This window comes from Rhagoletis pomonella, unplaced genomic scaffold (genome assembly GCF_013731165.1).
Source record: "Rhagoletis pomonella isolate Grant_MI unplaced genomic scaffold, Rhpom_1.0 Rhpom_scaffold_00002, whole genome shotgun sequence".
NCBI classification, from domain to species: domain Eukaryota; kingdom Metazoa; phylum Arthropoda; class Insecta; order Diptera; family Tephritidae; genus Rhagoletis; species Rhagoletis pomonella.
In genome coordinates this window covers 37,409,960-37,434,190 of record NW_023458556.1, presented here as the reverse complement: position 1 = coordinate 37,434,190, position 24,231 = coordinate 37,409,960, and the positions used below count along the sequence as shown (strand labels likewise).

General features: G+C 34.6%; 1 protein-coding gene across 1 annotated transcript in view; it reads left to right on the top strand.

Moving 5' to 3' along the window:
- Window positions 1–24,231, top strand: part of LOC118753172 — a 177,076-nt gene that overhangs the window by 147,144 nt on the left and 5,701 nt on the right. Inside the window, exons 2-4 of the mRNA XM_036488045.1 lie at window positions 7,838–7,920; window positions 17,222–18,375; window positions 18,456–18,689. Coding sequence (XP_036343938.1) covers window positions 7,838–7,920; window positions 17,222–18,375; window positions 18,456–18,689 — 1,471 coding nt within the window. The remainder of the gene's footprint in view (window positions 1–7,837; window positions 7,921–17,221; window positions 18,376–18,455; window positions 18,690–24,231) is intronic.

Genomic DNA, 24,231 nt, shown 5'->3' with positions numbered 1-24,231 from the left:
GCCAATCTACGAGTATTACTTAAGTGGGCTTACTCATAATTAGCATTTTCAATAATTCATAAGTGAACCGCCAACGTCATTCTTAACAAGTTAGCACTTCTAGTCAGCCGTTGTTCTATTGACGTTGTTTTTGTAATAAATTATCGCACTAATTTATTGTAAAAGACTTAAATGTGCATTTATCACAAAGCAAAAACAAGAACAAAAGCAACCATAATTTTATAAATATTATGCAAGAAATATCAAATATAAAATGTAGTTAGAAAAAGAGTTGAAAAAATTTTGCAAAAAAAACGAAAAATGACAAAGTACAAAGGCGTTAACTCGTGCTAATTTACATCTTTAACTGCTTCTTATTTGCATCCTTTTTTGCGATTTTTTTAATTAAAAAAAGAAAAAACTTAAATCTGCTTTCAGTCCTTAAGTAAATTTCTTATTTTGCGCTGTTTGCTTTACCTAGTATACGTTTGTTTAAGGCAAAAGACCTGTGGGACTACATGGCGTATGATTAATGGGAGGATTTTCTACATAGAAGTCTGTTGTTTTCAATGAAACTAGATTTAAAGACACTTGTGTCAGAAACATTTTTGCAGGAGGTTGCCACCTTTTTCAAAGACTACGTTCAGTTTTATTTGTAAGATAAATGATGCGTAAAAAATAAACGAAATAGGTTGAGGAGAGCTTTATTTCGAAAATATTTTGAAGAGAGTTACCAAATGTTTAAAAATCAAATTCAAATTCAGCAGTTAGTTACATTAAATATTTATTACAATATGAATGTCAAATGAAAAAGTTCGAAGAGGGACTGATTTTGAAAATTTTTTTCAAAAAGGTTGCCACCCGTTCAAAAGTCAAATTGAATTTTAGGGAATAATTTCGAAAAGATTTTTGAAGAGAATTGCCACTCAGCTACATACACAGTAGTCAAGCTCAATTTTAAGAAATACTACATTGTGGATATCAAACGAAATACTATATGTATATACAGTTAAGAAATCTATAACTCGAAATCATTTATAAAGAGATTTGTCAACTGTTTAAAAAAATCAAGTACAATTTAATAATTTAAATGAATAAATTAAATAAAATACGTATTACTTACAGCAAGCTTACAAGGAGCTTAAGAGAGGGTTATTTCAAAAGTAGTTCTGGAAAAATCAAATTCGATTTAAAGGATAATACAGTCAGTCAGTAAAGCTTCGTCTTTGTTATTGCGAATAAAATGACATATAACAGAGGTAGAAGAACATTTAAGAAAAAATTATATGGATTTTTTTGGCAAGAGATTTCGCACTAAATTTAAATGGTTGTAAATAAAAAAAAATTCAAAATAAAAATTTAAAAAAAAATATGCAAAAACAGTAAAAATTACTAAAATATGCACAACAAGTATGCAAAAACAAGTCTTTTTTGCAAAATATGTAAAATCATGCATTTACTGCGAAACATGCACTAACGATTGAATGCCATTTTAAAGCAAATTTCATGTTTCGTAAAGATAACTTAACCATTTCGATTTTAGCATGCCCAATAAAAACATGCATTTGCATGAGATTCCAAGGCCTAGTCATGAATAACTAAATCAATTCTGCATACTTACTGATTGCTATATTAAAACTAGACTTGAATATTTTTGCAAAAAAGTCATTTTTAATAATAAGTATCATCAGGAGATGAATATCCCAGTTGACGACCAATTGTCATATAAAATAGCACAAAGCCATCTCACACATATACATATATGTACATAATAAACTAAGGATTGGAATTTGTGGAATTAATTAATGAAGAGTCCAGCCAAAATGTCTGCCACATAATGATACGCCCGCACGTGTAAAAGCAATAACGATAATAGTAGCAACAACTCGTTGGAAGGCAGTGAGATGATAAAAAGGGACGTATGTAAGTACTTACTTACTGAGTAGTCCATTAATTATAAATTGAGTAGCAGTTGCTGTTACACAAGGAACAGTACCACATATCTACATGCATACCTAGATCATATATTTATGTATATATATAAATATGTAGACATATATACTAACGTAATTACTAGTGTTGGGCAGTATCGATACCAAAAATACTGAGAACTCTATTCTCAAAAGAATCGAAAGAACGCGATTTTTAAAAGTATTGATACTTGGTACTCCAAAGTACTCAGTACTCACAAAAAAACTCGAAAGTACCCGGAACTTAAAAGAACTCGAAAGTACTCAGTACTTAAAAACACTTTGTTCCAATGATCACAATTGATTCAAGGTACTCACTATTATGTGTCGAATAAATACCTAAAAATACATTGAGCGGTATTCATAAATGATTGTACTCAATTTCAAGTATAATAATAATAAAGTAAAGTACAATACTTGTGCCCAGTTCAATTGATGTACATAATTTAGGATTAATATATTCATTTTAATAAAGTGCCGCCAGCATGTGATATTTCTACACGAGGCATTGAAATGTTAGCAACATTTGTATATTAAAAGAAAGTACTCAATACTCTCAAAAAGTAACCGACACCAAAGAACTCGATGCTCAAAAGTACTCGGTACTTCCCAACACTACTAGTAATTACATAGTAAATGTTGGCGCTAATTTATTCAGTAGGACTTTGATGTTGTAGTTCGGTGATTAGAAGCACGCCATTGTGTTTGTTACGTGTTAAGGCCGAGTCTTAATCAAAAACATTTGTTTCTGCATGCACTTTGTATATACAATTGTACATACATATATACAAGTCTTTATACATACGTACATCTGTTAGCAAACGTCATGTAATTAATCTGTAATCGCACCTTTGAAGCATATGAAATGATAATGATTAACTTGTTTACGCCCGGTTTAGTCCAATGAAAGGCTAAGATGTTGTCACAGAAGGAATCGTTAATATTTTCATTACAAAGTAGAGCTGAAAGAGTGAAAGTTTATTTATTAAAGAAGTTAAAAGGGAATAGTCTGAAATCAGATTTTATTAAAAGCTTTATGCAAGCGAGGCGCAAATAATTCATTCTCAACTCTCTTTGCTTGCGAGTTTTCACTGACTACATTAGGCAAACATTTGCACTTGACTCACCTTTGCGTGTTATGCAAAAATTGGCATGCGTACATGCAGAGGTACATATAACAAATGCTTAGCAACTTTCATCGCCATAATTAAAATTGTTTATTAAACTTTCAGTTGAGGCGCCATTATTCTCCTAACTGCAAAAATTCGCTTTAATTGCTGTTATTAATCGCAAAAAAAAAAATACTATTCAACCAATAACAAACTAATGCATACTTCATGGAAAGGCAATCGGCCAATTTAATGTTCCATTGCTATACAGTGACTCGAAATCATCAAAATTTCAACTTTTTATTCTGATTTTGTAGAAAATTTTTGGGTATGCGTTTTGGTTGAAGCTTAGACGATATTTTTATATAAAAATAACAAAAAAAAAATTTAGCTGGAAAAATATTACGAATATTATAAAAAGCAACACGTGTTCATTTGTTTGAGTCACTGTATGTAGTTATTTGTTTACGGAAATTTTTTCATATTTAATGCCGTTCGCAAAAGATATCAGATTCTGTTGTAAAACCACGCACTATGCACACAAAAATGTTTTATTCTTCTTGTTCATCTGAACTTCTTAAGAATTTTGAAATAAATTTGGGGAAGTGTTTGGGCTGTACACGGTGTCATTGACATCTTGGCGTGAAAAAGGGTAAGATGAAGACCGGAGAATAAAAAGTTTTTACATAAGGACTGGTACTCGTAGAGGTTGAAATGTAATCGAATAACTAGAACAAGCTGTGTGTGAAGTATCACCGAAAATGTGCTTTTTTTAAAGGACTCAAATGCCATTATATCGCTACCAAAAAGGTAAAGAGGTACCAAGTCCATTTCTTCCAATTTTTTTTTTTTTATGCAGCAGGTAATATGAAACTACATCGACTTTTCGTCTCTCCTGAACAATTTCAAAAAATGGACTTGGCACCTTTTCAGCTTTAGGTGACGATATATGGAATATAACATTATTTACTTTGGAACGAATTTCCGTCATCCCTCGTCAGGTTTGGTTTGCAGACGTTATGCCATCTTCAGTATCATTTTTCGTTCGAAATGACACTGCAACCAAACTTTACAAGGAATGACGGAAATTCGTTCCAAAATAAATCATCTTACCACCCTGTTGGAATAATCAACCAACACCAACACACGAATATAACACTGCTTAAATGCCTCCATGGTCGCGTATGGCTTATTGGCAACCCGACACAAAAAAGTATAGCGGGGTCTAACCATATTGATGTTGGTGGTGAATTCACGCAACCTCAGGTAACCATAGCCTCAAATCATCCATGCGGAATATGGTTTAAATTAGTGACTGAGAAATAAGCAGAAACAGATGGCGCTATTTGGGACCGATGTTGGGGGCTATAACCTAGTGGCCGATGTCCAGAACGTACTTAAATTATGACGGGAACATTTTTCCACCCAACTGAATGGTAGCAGCATGGAAAGTTGTGGAAAAGTCGATGATGATGGAGTCGATGTCCCACCGCTTGAGTATGACGAGGTACGAATAGCAATTACGCGGACGACGGCCTACCAGCTGAACTATTCAAGTTTGACGGCAAGGAGTCGATAAGGTGCATGCATCAACTCTTATGCAGAATATGGCCAGATGAACGCATGTCCAACGACTGTAAGTGTGCTCTGCCCAATCCACAAGAAAGGCGGCCCCACTATATGCACCGACTACCGCGGTATCAGCCTTCTAACCATATGTAGATTACAATGCCTTATCGAGGCTATTGTGGGAAAGACTGAAGCCCACCGTCAGTTGATTGGGCCTTATTAGGGTGGCTTTAGATCTGGGATAAGGTTACCTTATGCCATGCAACACATGGAAGGTTCGAGAAAGTATGTATAATCGACTTACACCAACTATTTGTTGATTTTAAAACCGCTTTCGACAGCACGAAAAAGTAATATCTACACCACGATGTCTGAATTTCGTGCCCCCGCGAAACTAATATGGCTGTGTAGAATGACGTTCAGCAATACAACCAGCTCCGTCAGAAGTGGGAACGTCCTCTGCAAGCCATTTGTTTCCAAATAGTTTTTCAGAGAAGGCCGCAGGTCTGAACCGCTCAGGCACAATTCTTTATAAAAAGGTACAATTGCTGGCGTATGCCGACGACATCGACATCATCGGTAAAACCCAATGACTATATCGGAATTAGATAGGGAAGCAAATCGCGTGTGTCTGGTGTTAAAAGGTGGCAAAACAAAATACCTCCTGCCGCCAGACAACAGTCTACCCGCGGCGATTGAAAATCCCTTTATAATTCTGAACTGTTCAATAGATTTCGACATCAAATTGTAGCAAAAGCGTATATTTTTTCAATAAAAAATGCTAGGTTTTTACTTTATAACAATAAAGTAATTGAATATAAATGGGTCCCATTCAAATATTTTCGATCATATATGTGATAAAATAACAAATTATGACAAAACTTTTTTAATTATATCCTTTTTTAAATTAGAGAAAAAATACAGAAGACTCATATGTGAACAACAAACTACTACCACTTTTGCCGCTAACAAATATCAGCTGAAAGGTTGAGTTTTTAAATACTGCTAGCAGTCTTTGATGGGTAGAAGTTTTAAAATCTAGGCACTCTGGAAAAAATCCACTTTTACTTCGAGCAAGGGCTATCTCACAAAATGTTTTATAGCTTAACTAACTTCAGTACGCATTTTCTCGAAAATGTTCATTAAGTCAAGCAAATATTAATTTCGAGCATATGACTTAAATGGTGGTTTGCACAAAATAAACGGAAGGCAAGAAACGAATTGTATGAAGGAAGTCTCTTAGACTACGCAAGGCCGTCACTACCTGCTTCTTTTTCATTTGATTTATAAATTTGTTTTTTTAAGTCGCCAGAGGAAGTTCACTGCGATTTCTCCATTAATGGCAATAGTCTAAACTACTAAGCTGAAAATCAGATTTTGCGTAAAAAAAAACTGCACAGAGCAAACGATATTTCAAACTAGTGTCTCTACGCCCATTAAAAAGACATCCGATTAAAATTCAATGATAGACATAAATTGAAATCGAAACCATGAACGGAGTTTTTTCTGTTGCTTTGCTAACTCATTTGCAGTTGGACGTGTTGACTTACCATGAAAGTGTCACCAGAGAAGAAGCTCTCAAACAGTAATACTTGTATTAGCCAAATATATGCGTCTGCATTTGTATGTATCTAGGTATATATGCACATTAGGGTGTATCGCTCTCCATACAAAAAAAAGGTATTACATATAATTTAAGACTTCTGCCAAAATTGTTCGGAAAAATATTGAGATTAACGTGAGCTGAACCGAATATATTTTTATTCTGTTGATTTAATTTTTAAGCATTTTTATGCAGACCTTTTAAGCTTGAACTGTGCTATTATAAAAATATTTAAAGAGTATCATAACATTATTTATAAAAAAATCTGTTTTTGGAGTTCTCTTAAAATCGGCCCAGCTCACGAAAATCTTAATATTTTTCGGAAATATTTTTGGCGCGAATCTTATGATATAATAAGCTTTATAAATCCCTTGAAAAACAGCAACTTTTTTTCGTGAGGCACTCTTATGTAAATATTTGTAAACACGTTATAGAATGAATGAATGTGGGTAGCAGGTAAATACACGACGACAAGAAAACGCATTTCCACTTGACTGGCAGCAAGCTAAGAGCCAATAAAGCCAAGTGGTGACAACACGCATCTAACGATGCGTAATATTGCCACAGGAACAAATCGATTAATCATGTCAACCAGCGACCAAACACACAACTGCCAAGATATATAGTACATAGCTACATACATAGGTGCATATGTATGTAGGTACATATTGATGCTATGTTATTATAGAACCGGTGTGAGATATGAATCTGCACAAAGCGCACAGATATCGCCGACGCCTAATGTCGGCAACACAACAAGTTAGTTGGTTGATGGCGTTGAGGCGACAAATAAATAAACAAATGAGAAATTGATCAAACAGTGGCACAAATGCGAAATAAACTTAAATGTGTGTATGGCTGTACATTAGGGTGGCCCAAATAAGTAAAATCGAAATTTTAATGCTACCACCCCCTAGGATTGTTCTATATTAAAAAAATAAACCCCTATTTTTTAATTTGAAATTAAAAAATAGTTAGAGGTCGCTCAATGCGTTCAAAGTTTTACATGTATTTTATATGTGGAAAAACAACTTTTCGTAGAAATGGTATAGAATTCTTGAAAATCAATATTTTTTGTTCGGAAAACTCTGGTTCTCTTCAGAAGACTTCCACTAACATTACCCAATTGTTTATTTAACCATTTTTTAATACTAAAGATTTTTTATTTATCCCTTCATTGCATTTTCTGGGGTTTTGGCGGACCTATAAAATATAGTTGCTATGAAAATATTATTTAATAAATAACTGGGTATTATTATTGGGAATCTACTGATTTTCAAGAATTCTTTACCATTTCTACGAAAAGTTGTTTTACTCCCATATAAAATACATGGAAAATTTTGAGCTCTTTGAGCGACCTCTAAATATTTTTTGATTTCAAAATAAAAAAAATAATAGTATATTTTTTTCGGTATAGAACAATCATAGAAAATTCCGACTTTACTTTTTCACATGCATTTTTGGACCACCCTAGTGTACATTTTTATATCTACATATTTGTTATATATATATATATATATATATATATGTATATATACACGAATAAATGTGAGTTCGAACAGCTATTTGTATGCTTAATAGCTACTAGCAAACTCCTGTACAGGCAGGCAACATAGTAAGACACCAAATGCGGCGGCGGGAGGCGGCGTCAGCAGCAAGGTTATTGCAATGATCTATAATTTCAAAGCAAGTGAGTTGCGTTACAAGTGTTATATTTCGCGCCCATGTTTACAGAAGATGCTGAGGCATCGTAAAAGTAAAACGAGATTATCAGGTTGTATGTACCAATTTACGTTGAAATTGTAAACGTCTTTATTTTTTGTATGCCACAAATGCATAGCAAATAATTGTCTACTAATGTGCCGTAGTGTTATCTATTAGATGCTCGCAATTGTGCGTTTTCAAGTGGTCGACAAAACAGTAGGATGTATGTATGTAAATATTGCTTATTGACATTATTTTGTCTTAATGGAAACAAATAATGAATGTATTTACTTCTAGCAGGAATAAAGTTATATAGATCCGTTAGGTATTATATTGATCCGTTAGGGTTGGAACTAATGCGTGCCTACTGGAGGCCTTTAGTTGGAAGATTTCGCCCAACTACGATGGAAAGATCAGGTGGAGAAGGACTTAGCTTTACTTGGCATTTCTAATTGGCGTCAGTTGACACAGAAGAAAAACGACTGGCGTACTTTGCTGAACTCGGCCAAAATCGTTAAAGCGGTTACAGCGCCAAATAAGAAGAAGAAGAACAAGTATGGGGTATATTCAACGCAAGTATATACTGATCGCTGTTCCAATTTACCGTAATTATGGATCAGTCTAATATCGCAGTCAAAGAAGTTTTTGATGAAGAAAGTTTCCGTTGCCAATAATTTTCAACTGGCTATGAGGGCAACCCTAACTGCCGCCACACTAATAGTCGGGATGCTTATGCAAACAGCGGAGCTAACTGATTCTCTCACCAAGTGTTCCTAAAACAAATGGGGCATTTAGCGCTTGCCCCTTTTTACATTTCATCTAGTCATGCCTAAGCAAACCTAACCTGGGGCTTAAGTATTAAGTTTCAAATATAGCATGGAAGCCTAACAAGAAGGTACAAGGTCACCATAGAAACGTTTACAATATTTCCAAAAATTAAAAGTACGAAATATGGAAAAAACTCCTCTTGCACCGAAGACAAATCGCCTGTCTTTGTGGACAACATTGTATGTCACAGGAAAAGATATGCGTATATGGGTATTAGGGTGGTGCAAAAATGCATGAAAAAAAAGTAAACTCGAAATTGTTATGCTCTCACTCCCTAGGATTGTTCCTATACCAAAAAAAAATATACCCATATATTTTATTTTGAAATCAAAAAATACCTAGAGGTCACTCAAAGCATTCAAAATTTTCCATGTATTTTATATGGGAGAAAAACAACTTTTCGTAGAAATGGTAAAGAATTCTCGGAAATCAATATTTTTCGACGGTAAAACCCAATTGTTTTTAAACCATTTTTTCATAGTTACTATATTTTTTATAGGTTCGGAGGATAAATAAAAAATCTTTATTATTAAAAAATGGTTAAATAAACAATTGGCCATTGTTATTGGAAGTCTCCTGAAGAGAAACTGAGTTTTCCGATCGAAAAATATCGATTTTTGGTTTTTCCCCATATAAAATACATGGAAAACTTTGAGCGCTTTGAGAGACCTCTAAATATTTTTTGATTTCAAAATAAAAAATAGGAGTTTATTTTTTCGTTATAGAGCAATCCTAGGGGTGAGAGGAAATTCCGACTTTACTTATTTTGGACCACCCTAATGGGCATATATACTTACTCCTATTCAAATATAGGTCGAGTAGGCAAAAAAGGCTCACGACTGATCAAATTAATGCAGCCGCATATATATGTATAGTCAGACTTGTATAAACAAAAATCGCGTTGTAATGCCGGTTTGCTGCTCTTATTTTACTTTATTCCATTTATTAGTTTCAACCCACAAGCCTTTTTCCAGTCGCCTCTTATCAACAGAACGAGCTTCTGAATTGACAATCTTTTTCCTCTTGCTTTTCTCATTTCAATTTCAAAGTAAAGGTTGGTTGAAATCGAAGCGCTTGAGGAAGCTCATTTGCATCTCCTTGAAAGGGCAGAGCAAACTGGAAATGGATTTGCTTACGAATCGATTACCTTAGCAACCATATTGTGGCGTATGTAAGGAAATAGATACACTTTTATAGTCTGAAATCACACATGCACGCACCTGTGTATGGGTAGGCATTTCATTTTGTTCACAAATCTGTCTTCTTTACCACGTGCAACATATTGCCTCAAATCACCTACATACATACATATCTTCAAGTTCACATTAGCGCAAAAATAACAAATAGTAGTAAAACTTCTCCTCTACTAACTTCGTTTTTTGCTCTTTTTTTCTGTGTATCTGCCCTCTTTGGCCAACCAACACTGTGGCTGGATGACGTAAAAGTGGGCGATGAAAAGTGGTTGGTTTAGTTTTGAATGAATGGATGAATTGGATTTACATTTAAATGTGAATATTTGCATAGGCTTGCAAAAGGGCAATTGAAATGCTCATTGAAAGACGGACATAGGAAACTGGCTATGTTTGTACTTAAATAGAAATTAGATCAGTATGTGAGCAGGAAGTTCAAATTTAATGGTAGGTGACTAACTGGTTTTGTCTATGCAAATGGGCGAAATGGCCAGACATTATGGAGGCAGAGTCAGTCAGGAGCGTTTATATTCTACTTAATTTATTTATGTACATACCTGGCAATAAAGTTACAAAATAAGAAATTCAATTTATAGCACCAGGTTGACCGAGCTTTGCCCGGAGTACATATACTTTTTAAAGTTTTCAAGGTTTGGAATCAAATACGTCTCATTTGGATAGCTTTTTAAAAAAATATTGTGGAAATAAAAAAATTGGATTTCGATATCTATTAAGTAAATTTCTTACACTAAAATGTAGGTGGCAGCCTTATTCCGAAATACGCTGGAATGGATAGTACATATCTTGAGCATATATGAACTTTGTATACATACAAAAAAATGCTGATTGAAATTATCAAAATAAAAATTTGTATTACATAGAAGCGTAACAATCCTGATCGAAAATATTTGCGGACCAAAGTTCTCAACAATACCTTTCATTTGATATCCATATTGCGATGTTTTAGATAAATTGTGAAGAATCGAAAATAAGTGGCAACCTTACACTATTATCCTAAGGGGTAACACCTTGTACGCAGGGAAAGCATTACTTAAGAACCTTCTCTTGGTACCCATGAATAGTAATACTTTAACTTTTTTCTGTGCAAAAAATTAAATAAGCATGCGATTCAAAATAGGCGGCAACCCTATTAAAAATATTTTTGAATTAGGGATCTTTAAAATACCTTCCATTTTATATCCATATTATGAAGTTTTAATTAATAAGATAATGCCTATTCAGGTAACCTTAAAATCCGAAACATTATCTGAGTACAAAATATCATCAAAATCGTTAGAGCCGTTTCCGAGAACGCTATGGATATATATACATACATATATATGAACAAGAATTGCTCATTTAATGTATTTAATACAATTTTTAGTTTTAAAAATAAATTTTTTTTATACATAGATTTCCAAAGCAATGTATTAATAAAAATTGCCACGGAAGCTATTCGTTCTTTCGGACAAACAAGTTTCCATATTAAGCGCGCTTGAAGTAGTAGCCAACGAAATAAGCTGTTGCGCAACATATGTACATACATATACATATATTTTAATCTTCTCCCACACAAAATTTGTACCTAACGGTATACACTTGTAGCGATTTTGCACCTAAGTATCACCTTTTTGATTGTTTTAAATAAGTACATAATAGTTATATTGACAGCTGAGTAGGTTGACATGAACGCATGTAATTGGATGAGTAATAATGATTTATGTAGATGATTTGATCTGCATTATATTAAAATCGAAGCTTTATTGATTTAAAATTTAAATTGTTTTTTCCTTAGACAGTTTTTCAAATAGATTATATTTTATTGTAAGGCGCTTTTTATTTGAAAAAAAAAATAATAGCTTAGCCAGTATTTTGGGAAGAGTGGATGAGTGGTGACTTAAAACTTATGACTGATCACTAAATTATGACAAAGGATTGACTACTAAATACTAACGACTTATGACAGATGATTAGAGACTTATGATTAATGACTACCGAAAAATTACTTATCAGTTATGACCAATAACTAATTATTATTCACTTATGACTTTTGAATGAAAAAATTTTAAATTTTAGTGTCAAAGCTGGATGTCCGGCGCAAAATTACGTATTTTCACTAACAACTTTTTGAAAAATTGTCAATGTTCCGAAATCCAAGGCGATCTATATCAAATTATTGTGTTTACCACTCCTCCTACAAGATAAAATAATGGATGGATATAAGATTTTAGTAACGCAAGCGATTAATTTCAATTGTTTTACATTAATGCAGCCAATTTTCGAAGCTGTTGCTTAAAATCGCTGAGTGGAACTATTTAGTATGACTTATACGGTTCTTTTTTAATTTTGTGATTTATTTTTAGAAAATGCTGAATGAAATCTGCGATTCAGCTTAAAAATGCGCACCAATTCGGCTTTAGAAGGCTAATGCTGCTTGGGGAAAACGTCGCTGCTTTAGCTGCTGCCTTGGCCCGCTTCTCCATTTACAAAACAGGTTTACTATTCTTCGGTGGTGGCTGCGGTACAGGTCTTGTGGCCTCTTTTTCCCCAAACATCTTCTTGCTACTCTTTTATTCGCCGCCCATTTTAAATTTCAGTGCCAACTTGGCACCAGTCGATGTCTCCTTTTTTTCCTTTTTCTTAGGCCCTTCTTTTTGCCCTTCTTTACAGGCTCGTCCAATTCATACGGCTCGATACTTATGATTATGGTGTGCACGCCTTCTTGCCCTTGGCCTTCTTTTTCGGCTTCACCTCCTCTAGGATTTCCCCCTGCTCTCCAACATCCTCGTACTTGATACATCCATTAGGACAGCACGAATTTGGCAATTATATTTTTTTAAAGAAAATTTGAGAAAACAACAAGGTCTAAGCGTGTTTTTGTCAAATTTTTGTATTAACCTATTAACTAGAATTTTGAAAACTCAGCAGTTCATTCCCGATTTTTTTTCAAAATATTTGTTTTCGATAAAGTTACAAAGCTGCGCTATTAGTTTTTAAGAAAGGAATTTGTTATGAATATTTCATTTTGTTTGTTTCACAAAAACAATAAATTTCTGTGGGTAAACTTTACCGGCCTTCCCACCCAATGTTCACGTTTTTAATTTTTTTTAATTGTGTATGTTTTCTTTCTTACAAAATGCATGTTTATTTCAGAAAAATCTGAGGGCTAAACATTATTCGTACCCATAAAATATCTTTAAATTCACACCTTTTGGCTATTAGCATAATCAAGACTTTTATAAAGAATTAACAAAAAAATGTTAGCTGAACCAAACTGTAAATTTTTAAAGAAAATCAACTTTTGAGCACTTTTTTAAGTCACTATATGTACACGGCTATGTACATACATGTGTAGGAGCAATTGTATTCATATAAAACTACTCACTTTAACTTTTCAAATCCATGATTACTCATTAAACTAGTCACTCAAATGCGCATTAAAAATAAAATAAAACTACTTAAAGCCCACATGCATACATACACAGTTTTTTTATGTATAAACATTCACATTAGGATGGATTGGTTTGCGATACCTGCACTTTGCAAAATGAATTCGCAACAATATGCAACGCGAAGAAAAAAATTGCAAAATTTTAAAATTTTGTTCATGCTCTTTGTTTGAGAGCTTTATGAATTCAAAAAAACAAAATCCTTTTAAAAATATTTTCATCAGGCCATTTCTGCAAATGGCATTGTCCTTTTAGGTCTTACGTCTTTATCGTTGAAAACATGAGGGGTATTCACGATCCGGAGCATACTGTCTAGCATGGTGCATTACTGGCATAAATAGCATAAATAGCATGGTTGGCTAATTTTGTTGTTGTTTGAACACATGAAACAACAGCAATCATGCTATTTATGCTATCTATGCCCTATCCTAGACAGTATGCACCGGATCGTGAATACCCCTATGGTTTCGGTTTTAAAATGCACCTACACAAAAATTTGTACTTTTTCCGAAAATTCGTTTCAGTCCAGTATTTAAAACCGCTGCGAAATGTTTTCTATATATCTAATATTTTTGTGGAACTTTTAAACTTTAGAATTATATACACATACATATATATGTACATATGTATGTACATACATATTTGGATTGCCGCCCATGCACGTGAACGGCTTTAAAACGCTCATTTGAATGATTTTAAAGCTTAAAGCACTTTATGGCTTGCCCTATTGGTCATAAAGGCAACAATTTAAAATTAAGCTGCCCCTAAGCGGTATTCCATATGGATGTTGCAATAAAAAAATTTACGTTCTACATAATTCATGAAATAAATGTTTGTATTTTATATCTGCACAAATCTAGCTTTGCAGTAAAAAGTAAAATGTATGTTTGTATGTACAATGTATGTTCATATATGTATGTACGTATACATATCCACTATGTATGTATATTCTTATGTATTTGACCAGCAAACCTCCAGTACGTGGATGCACTTCACTAGCCAATGCGTGGGTGACAATCACTTTTGTAGAACATAGCCGTCTTTTATGACACCGCAAACCAAACCCAAACCCAAACAAGTGGCCGACGTTCCGTTCTTTGTTTCTAAATAAATAAATTTTTAGATACATACATACAGTATCGGTCATACGTATAGCACGTCATTTCAAAGTGATTTTTTTCTTAAAAATAAATAAATAAATAAACATAAGTGGCACACAATATCACTTTGAAATGGCGTGCTATAGATATGACCGATACTGTATGTATGTATATTTGGTATATACACATGTACATATGTTTGTATATGCGACTGGATCCAATAAAACTAATGATTTTTTTCTTTCGGTACCATATGAAAATTTCATTGTCGGTCACAAAAAAAAATAATTGTGGCTCGCAAAAATATAAAATTTGTATTGAAAAAAAAAATGTTTCGCTATTTTTAAATAATAAACAATTAAATATAACAAATAAAAAAATCCTCGTAGTCAATTTTAATATAATACTTACCGTTAGTTTTTGGCAATCTTTTTTTGTCGTTTTCTTCCGTACACTTGTTTAAATATATAGAAAGAAGTGAACGAAACCTTCAACAAAAAAAATTGCGAAAAATTAACGGTAAGACTTAGCTACTTCAAACTTTCACTTACTGCACTAAAATTGAATGGCCTACCAAGTTATTTCTTTTATTTGTCATATATAATTTCTTATTAAAAAAAAAACAAGTTGCGGAATTTTTTTTTTTTTTATTAAAAAATATTATTTTTGCGAGCGCTAACTGAAAAATGAAGATAAGTGTCTGCAATTTCGCACAAATAATTTTTCGTGACTTGTAACGAAATTTTTATATGGATCCGAAAGTAAAAAATTTCATTTTATTTGACACAGTCTAATGTATATTCATTTATGTACATACATATGCCCGTACTCTTGGCACTCGTTAGTGTGTGCGAATTGATTTTTATTTTAAACGATTCCTTGCTTGCGCTTGAATTGCTGACATTCACTAGTTTGTTGATTTAATGGACGCTAATGGCCTTTCGGAGCGCCAACAGATAAACGAAAGTGTCGAATAAATGTGTTAAATATACTAAAGTGTTTTGTTTGAAAACTGTTTTTTTTTATTGACAAATGTTGAGCATGACACTTCACTTGCAAACTTGAGTTTTTAGTAGGTGTACATATGTATTAAGTATACATGTATGTACGTTAGACCACGTCAAAAAAAAACAACCGGAATAAGACTCAAATTTTAGCATTTGGTATAGGACAATTCTAAGAGGTCCCGCATCGAGCCTTTAGTTTTCCCATAGGAATTACACGCAAGAAAAGGAGTTCTTTCCTTTTGAGGTCAATATAATTTTCTGGGATCAATGAAAACACTCGAAAATTTTAAGATTGCATTGATTACATACCATTTAAGTATTATGCAGGCTCAGATTATTTAAATTCCTAAATTATCCTTATTTAATCCCTTGCCTCTTTGGGTCAAATCTAGTATACACCAAACATTTTTTCTTTTTTTAAATGGTATGTGATCAATGTATACATTTAAGGCCGTATTTAAGAAAAGTCGACTAACTTCGACAAGTTTTATGCGATTGCGAAAAATGGGCTATCATTTTATTTAAAAACAGGTTTAATTTTATCGATGGTCAAAATTTTAAAAATTAAGGGAAATATGGTTTTTTTTTACCCGATAAAAAATCCCAACAAGCCAAGTCCGACAATGGATTATTTTATACCATTTTAAAGGCCTATATATCCTTTTCTCAGATCATATTCGATCTTTGAAATCGAATCAAAAATAGTCATTCAAAACTCATAAATCTACAAAATCGTATTTCTGATCTAAATCGACAGAGCGCGATCTGTAAATGACCTTTAGAAGGTCTATAAAAATAGGCAATAATATTTCTCATAAAAATGAATAAAATTAGGGGTCCTGAAATTTCCAAAACATCATCAGAAAAAAATCTCATTGAGAAATATAAACTGATATCAATGAAAAATATAGAAAAATTGTGCTCTAATAGATTTCGTTCATCCATTTCTTTGACAAAATGAAAAGCACACTAAAAAGGGGAAGAAATGCCGCAAAATGTTAACGTGGCAAATATTTGTTCATGATATCGATATATATATATTAGGGTGATCCTTAAAATCAAATACACGATTTTTTTTCAGTCTCACTCCCTGAATCGGTAATACCAAGGTCACAGATATCACATATAAATTTTGGTCCCGATTGGAGACGGTTAAGGCGAGTCGCACAGGGGGCAAAGTACAGAGTCCTCTATAGAGACTCAAAAAATTTATTTATTTTTTTTCATTTAATACCCCAAATAGATACATACTACTAAAGTCGCGGATATCACATATAAATTTTGCTCCCGATTAGAGTTAGTTAAGAAGTCTTCATAGGGTAATCTGAATTTTGACCCCTGTGCGACACGCCTTAACCACCTTCAATCGGGACCAAAATTTATGCGATATCTTCGAATATATTAGCATCGACGTAGGGATTGAGGCTTCGGAAATCTGATGTAAAAATGTGCTTCCTACATTTAAGGACCACCCTATATGTATATATTCATTGAGGCATCGATATATGTATGTGTCGATAACGATAGCGATAAATGTATCCATATTTACTTCGATAAATATATTGACAACCTGTAACACATCATTATGCCTTGGCTGCTAAGCACAGACACATATAAATTGTTTGCTCCATTTAATCAAAAAGCATTGCTTCTTTGATCGAAATCAATTTTAAATCCTTTCTCTTTTGGTTTTTTCTCTCTATCTTCCAACAGATGAGTCCAAATTGAATTCTGGCTCGTGGGAGAACTCCCTACCTGCACTCGATATTAATAGCTCTGAGCTATCTCCGCACGGCGATAGCAACAACGGCAGCAACACGACTACTACTACGGCACAATTGCATCACAACGCCCCTAATACGCCGCTGCGTCGTCACGACCCGCTAAACTCATCGCGCACCTCATATAACGGCCTACATACGCTATTAAATTCTAACACGCTTGCAGCACCGCTGCAACAATATCAAAAGCAACAACAGCAGCAGCATCATCATCAGCATAGTAAAAGCTGTGGCAGCCCTAGCAGCGTCAGCAAGCAAACTAACGAGGCGGAAAATACCACAGCCGCCCTAGTTGCGAATACAAATAACACAATTGCTGGCGGAAGTATCAGCACCAACGGCGGCTCAGCGGCCGTTGGTGTAAGCACTGCAACTGCAAACACAGATACCGCAAGCAATAGCCAAAGCGCCGCATCCACAAATTCAGCTTCAAAGAAGCGTCTCGAACACAACGCCTCTACACGCTCCGTACAATCCGAGGATAGTTGGTGTTCGGAGCAATCGATAGATCAAGAAACCAACGCCGCGAATAGCAGCACACAGCACTCAGCTTCCGACGAAGAAGCAGCAACGGAGGACGAACGTGAACGCGAACGTGAACGCAGCAGCGTGACGTCGTTGAGCGCAACCAATCAACGCAATTCACAATTGCGTTCCACACTCAACAAGGCCAAACAGCATTTGTCCTTTGACAAATGGCGCACGAGTTCCTCGAACAGTGGAAACGCTGCCAACAACACATCCACGAATTGCGCAATAAATTCGGCGGCCAGCAACGGCGCCGCTGATAGCAGTGGCAGTAGCACGCATACACGTCGTGCTAGCGCCTGCACCATGCCGACAGCACATCAAAGCGCTCGCGAGGATCTCACCACACCAGGTGAGTCGCCAGGTGGGCGATTGTCGCGCTGGTTCTCGATACGGCGCGGTTCGTCACATCAGTATGATGTGGGTGGACGAGATGGCCGCCAATCGGCAGCCTCAAGCATTGATATACCGGATTCAGCAGCGCTTTCAGCTTGCGGCGATTCAGCGCATGCATCACCACAAAAGCTGAGCGCTAATAAAATGCCTGGTGTGCCAGAGGTGAGTAACGAAGTGGAAAAAAGCGAAAACAAGATTTTTCAGAATTTTATTGACATTTGTTGAAATTGTTGTTATTGCAGAACGACGATGAAGAGGCCGCTTTAACGTCATCACGTTTCGATTTAGATCTAATGTTGCCGCCGGGCAGTCGCGCCAATGGCACTGCAAACAATGCGCATTCCCGCCTCATTACGCCAATGTTGCCACCCGCACCGCCAGGCTTATCGCAGCAACAGCTGAAACGGCGTCACATTGTGGCGGCAATTGTGCATAGTGAAAACTCATATGTGGCCACCTTGCAACGTCTAGTCAATGTATGTATTAATAACTGTGTTTGCAAATCAAATTCCATATGAGTGTTTGCCTGCTATATGCATTCAGTTTCGCAATCGTTGAGCAAGATATTTTCTTCTTATTTTCATTCAATTTGATTTGCTTGTCCTTAGAATTGCCAACTACTGCCCCTAATAATGCATGCGTAGTATATACTTGTATATATACGAGGGGTGTTTCAAAAGTAAGGATAGTCGGTTGGTTGTTTCACATAAGAAACCAAAAAAAAGGAATTTTTGGAGGGTCAAATTAAAGATTTTTTTCTAAGGGAATCGTGTGCTTAGAAAAGAAATGAACAAAAAGTATTTACTTGTTAGAGAGCTAAATACATAGAAAAATAAATTATTTTTTTTTTTGTCTTAATCTAATCAACGTGTTAAACTTTCATTATTATAACTTTTGCATCACCCCTCGTATATACTAATTTTGAAATATTTACAAAAAGTTGAAAGTCAATTATTTCTTAAAGTAGCAGATTAAGTATATTTAAACAAAATTCAAGTGGAGGTATTGTTTTTTGTATTGAGCGTTTCTAATATAGGGCAATTTAAGCACTACATTTAACGAATAAGCTCATCAAATTCCAAAAAAAAAAAGTTAAAACTAAGATTTATTTGAGGCTATAATATGAAAGCGTTATTAATCGAATTTGAAAGCACTTTTTTCATTCAACTTTTCCATATATCACGCTCACTTTATCAGATAAATCACACAAATCGAATGCACGCTGAAAAATATGTATACGCACTCATTTTCATACTTCTTCATATTCGTACATCTACATATGTTCTTATATTCATTACAAACAAACAAATTAAATCATTGAAAGTCAAACTTTCAAAATTCCATATTCCAATAACTAATGTACCAGATTTCTTAGTTCATAACACCGGCACATAAAGCAAAAAAAAAAGTGGTGTGTGCTTTTAACCAGACCCACCTACGGACACGTATTTCAACCCACTGAATCCGAATCTGAGGTCCATTTGACTCGTACACTTCATAGATTTCAAGTTAATTACGAAAATTCCGAAGAATGCAAAAGTGGTCTTCGGACCACTTTTTTTTGCGCCGGTGTAATCAAATTTTTCTTTTTTCTTATTTGGCGCTAACACCGTGGGTCGGTTTCGGTCAAGACTAAAATGCTTCGCCGATTGTTTCTTTGCGAAGTGGCGCGCCGCTTGTTCATCCCGTCCATGTCTTTGTCGTTAAGTTCGTCACGTAGTTTTTTCTTTGTACCCGTAGAACAGTGGTCTCGAAAACATTCAAGCCCTTCTCATTGTCCACGTTTCTGCGCCATATAAAAGAAGATGTGAGATTTGTAGAGCGCAGTTTTTGTTCGTCGAGAGGGGGCTCTGAGAGAGTAACTGTTGGCAAGAGTTATTCTTCGCTTGATGAGCAGATGAACTAGCTTTTATTGGACATATAGATAGTCTGACTGCAGAAAGGACAAAGGAGGCCGGATGCCGGAACAGGGCGGTATTTCGCTAATAACCTAGCATATGACTGCGTGGGGAAAGAAACCGTGACAGAATATTGGAAATCAAGTCCAACCATAAAAGTCCCATAAGTTGATGTGACGAATAGAGCAACATGATAAATCTTTATACATGGAAAGTATAACGTTCGCCATTGATCGACAAACGAAGAATACAGAACTATTAACCATAGATGTGAGTATTCAGAAGATCCACAGGTTCACATAGAATCTTTATCAAATACCTTGTTTTCCGATAAATTAGGCAGTAAATATTTTATTAAAGCAGCGGTTTGAATTCACCAAAAGGTCGGTTAGGTTTTAGGGCAGTGATGGGCAGCACAGGCAAAAGTTTGGCACTTGCTATGGCGTTCTGCCAACGCCTGTTCCCATGCCTGTTTTAGGGGCATGTGGGGATAAGTCTGGAGAATTCTGGCCTTAAATTAGATTTAGAGATGGGAACAGGTCATCCAGTTAACAAGGCAGAGAACATTTTATTGTAACAAACTTCTGTTTGGCTCTTCTTTGATACACAAATTGCTGAAAAAACTCGCGAAGTCCCTTGGCTGTATGTTCTTTACTTTATGTGCTTCTAGGAACTGTTAACCTAGGAAGCGAAGTATGGCCTTAGTAAGGGGTTAACAGTGCACATAAGGTTTTCTGTTGTTTGCTGTTCTTCGAGACAAAACCTACACTGATCAGAGCTAAAAACTCCTATGACAAGAGTTTCATTCCTCTTCACTGCCTAGTGAAATCCCTGTAGCAATTCGTACTTCATGCCTACAAAGGTGAGCTAGTACTTCATTTCTTCTTGTTCATATCTGGGATGAAGTACTTAGCTTTTCTCTTACCTTCCGTACTTGTCCAATAATGTGGCGCTTCCTTTCTCATTCAGACATAGTAATTTCGCACTACGGAGTTCTGAGGCAGAAAATAAAGAGTCCTGAGACCAAGGACTCCTTTCTCCAACTCAACTTAGTTTAGCCAATTTTTTAGACTTAGTCAAGAATAAGCTGTGTAAAAAGTAGACTAACTTTTGACTTAAGTAAGTCCAAAAAATTGCTAAACTAAGTTAAGTGGAGTTGGAGAAACCAGCCCTATGAGTCTCTGTAAAGACCGTTATCTGGCTTGAATATCTGTCACTTCATTATCCATGACTCCACTTTGTCCTGCTACCAAAATGAGATAAATCCACTTTCTGGATGCGATAAGTATTAAAAGCTCCAGGCAGTACCGCCCAAGCTTTGAGGCAACTTCGTGCACTATCAGAGCGAGGAGTGCCGCCCTGCTGTAAGAGTGCATGTAGATCTGTTTTTTGTTCGCTCTACTTTCTACATACGGTCGCAGACATATTTAGTTACCTTACAGAGTTACCTTATCTCATGATAGTGACATGGAGCTTTCTGGGTTCTACAGCATAAGCTCCTGTTCTCTTCGGCATGGAATTGTCAGTATACCCAATATGGCTATTCTTCCAGAGTTTTGGTTGTTCGTTGTCCCAGTTGGTGCTGGTGGGGAATAAGGACTTGAAATTTTGTGTGAAGTTACATCTCGGAAAGCACAGCTCCACGCAGTTAGTGCGCATACTTTCCCCTTGTTCTATGACTCTGAGAGTAGTAAGGAGTATAAGTTTCTTATTCACGTAGAAGAGTACAGCCTCTTTCCTGATTACAACTGCATACCTGAATTCTTTTTAGAAATTGGTATTAAAAAGTTCCCGATTTTGTTGAAACTTTGCAGATTTTTCTTAATTTTTGTACACAGTATCATTCTTGGATTTAAATGGAGTTTACTAAAATATAACCAATACTTTAATACAAAATTAACTAACAATTTTTAGCATGTAAAACATTACGAACATTAACAAAAAAGAGCCGTATGCTCAATTTTGGAGGTAACGGTATGTGTATAAATATTTTGCTAAAATACATAAATATACAAATCGATTCTTTCCCATTCAAACTTATGTAGCCAACCTATTTGGCATCAACTTGTGTATATGTGTGTTCATGTTTTTAAACATGGTGTAAACGTGTTTAATAAAAAGCAAATTCTGTATATTTTTGGAGAAAAAAATAATTGGGTACCAAATAACTCAATCACTTACATACATATGTATGTATATTTTTGCGCAAATGCACCCAATTACGATACACTGAATTCTCGGTAAATAAAGCTTAGCCATTAAAGTACTGTCTACTCGCAGGAATAGCCACTCAACAGTCTGCCGTAAATGCTTTCGTCTTTTATTATCGGTATTGCGTTCCGTCCATAGGTAAATATTGTGGGATTTTGTGTTCATTTTGAACAGCAAGAGTTTGCTTTTGCTTTCTGTGGAATTTTCGATTTAAAAAAATTGTTTTTACCACCCGTTACTTTGGTTACCTTGGAACAGCAAACACACTCCTAATTAAAGCAATAAAAAGGAAAATGTTGACCAATACTTTGTTGTTTAAGTTGATGCGATAGACAATTGTTTTTGCAGAGAAATTCACGCTCAATTAATTGCATTCACAAAGGTAGGTAAAATCATGATAAAAACATAGCAAGGTAGAACCGTTCTCTCAATTTGTCGGCCATAATTTTTTTTTGAAGTTTGCCAACATTTTAAAATCATATAAAAGTGAAAATAAAAAATTGAAATTGTTCGAAATTGTTGTTGCTTGAGATTGAAAATGAAAATGTGTGTGTGAGTTTGTGAGTAAATTTAAAAATTAAATTGTTTGGAAACGTCAAGAATTTTAAAAGTGACTCTCAGCGGTTCTACCTTACTATATTTTTATCATGGGTAAAATCATTTTTCTGACGTTTGAAAACATTTTAAAATCATATAAAATTGAAAATAAAAAAATTAAATTTTTCACAATGTTGTTGTTTGAGATTAAAAATGAGAATGTCTGTGTGAGCTTGAGTTCGAATTTTAAAATTATATTGCTGGCAAACGTCAGACTGCCACTCAATGATTTTACCTTGTAATATTTTTATCATGATAAAATTCATGTAAATTAATGTTTCAAACTGTGAGCGAAAATTCAGCAAACTTTTTTTTGTCATTAGTAAAATTTACCCAATTCAGAAGTTATTTTATTTTTATTTTTTTTTTTTCTTCGCCGTCGCCAGATCCATCACCGGGCTAAAATGTGAGCAATGATTGTGTTATTATGCCAATTAAATAATTTTTCCCGGGCGAACAATTGCGCACTAATAATCCGGAATTTCCGGACCAATAAAAAAAAATTATTCGACCGGCAGTTCCGGTCGAATATCCACTACGAAAAAAAATATTTGAAATTCAATGAGCTACAAAACTGCATATTCTAAAAATTCTGGTTGAAAAATTTTATGACCATTTTTTGAAGTTTGCTGATTTTGTGTTAATTTTATCTCATTTTTTAAACATTGATTTACATAGTTTTTGGTTTACAATGTACGATATTTTAGATAAAAAAATAACGAAAAGCATTAGTGACTGTATAGTATTTTTAAACATTCTTTATCACTCTTCTTTCTTTAGCGCACATTTACCTTTAGCATTAGTGTCACCACATTTTCGCTTAGTAAATTTATTTTTGTTCATACTGTAGCTCATATATAAAAAACTTACAAGTCAACTTGATTAAGTATTTCATCCATTTTACTACATCTACGAATTTTATTTCTTTACATGCCATCCAAATCCTACGTCACGCAATAATTTGCATCACCATCACCATTACTAACAACTACTACTACTACTACTACTAAACCATCAAAATTCAAATAACGAAATAACAAAAAAAAAATCTAAAAACAACCCTACCAAAAATGTACTCGTAGTTACCAAATTAATAAGCAAAAGCAAAATGTTAGCATAAATATCTAAATACATAGGTACAAGTCCACATATATTTCTTAGTTTATAAAAATTATAGATTTAAATTATTCACTAGCGATTTTCAATATCCGATTGGCAAAAGACTTTTTACATAGTTTGATTTGGTCATTGAAAATAAAATCTCCTATCATCAAAAGATTATTATTTTTCCAAATTTCCCTCAACTTTTGTG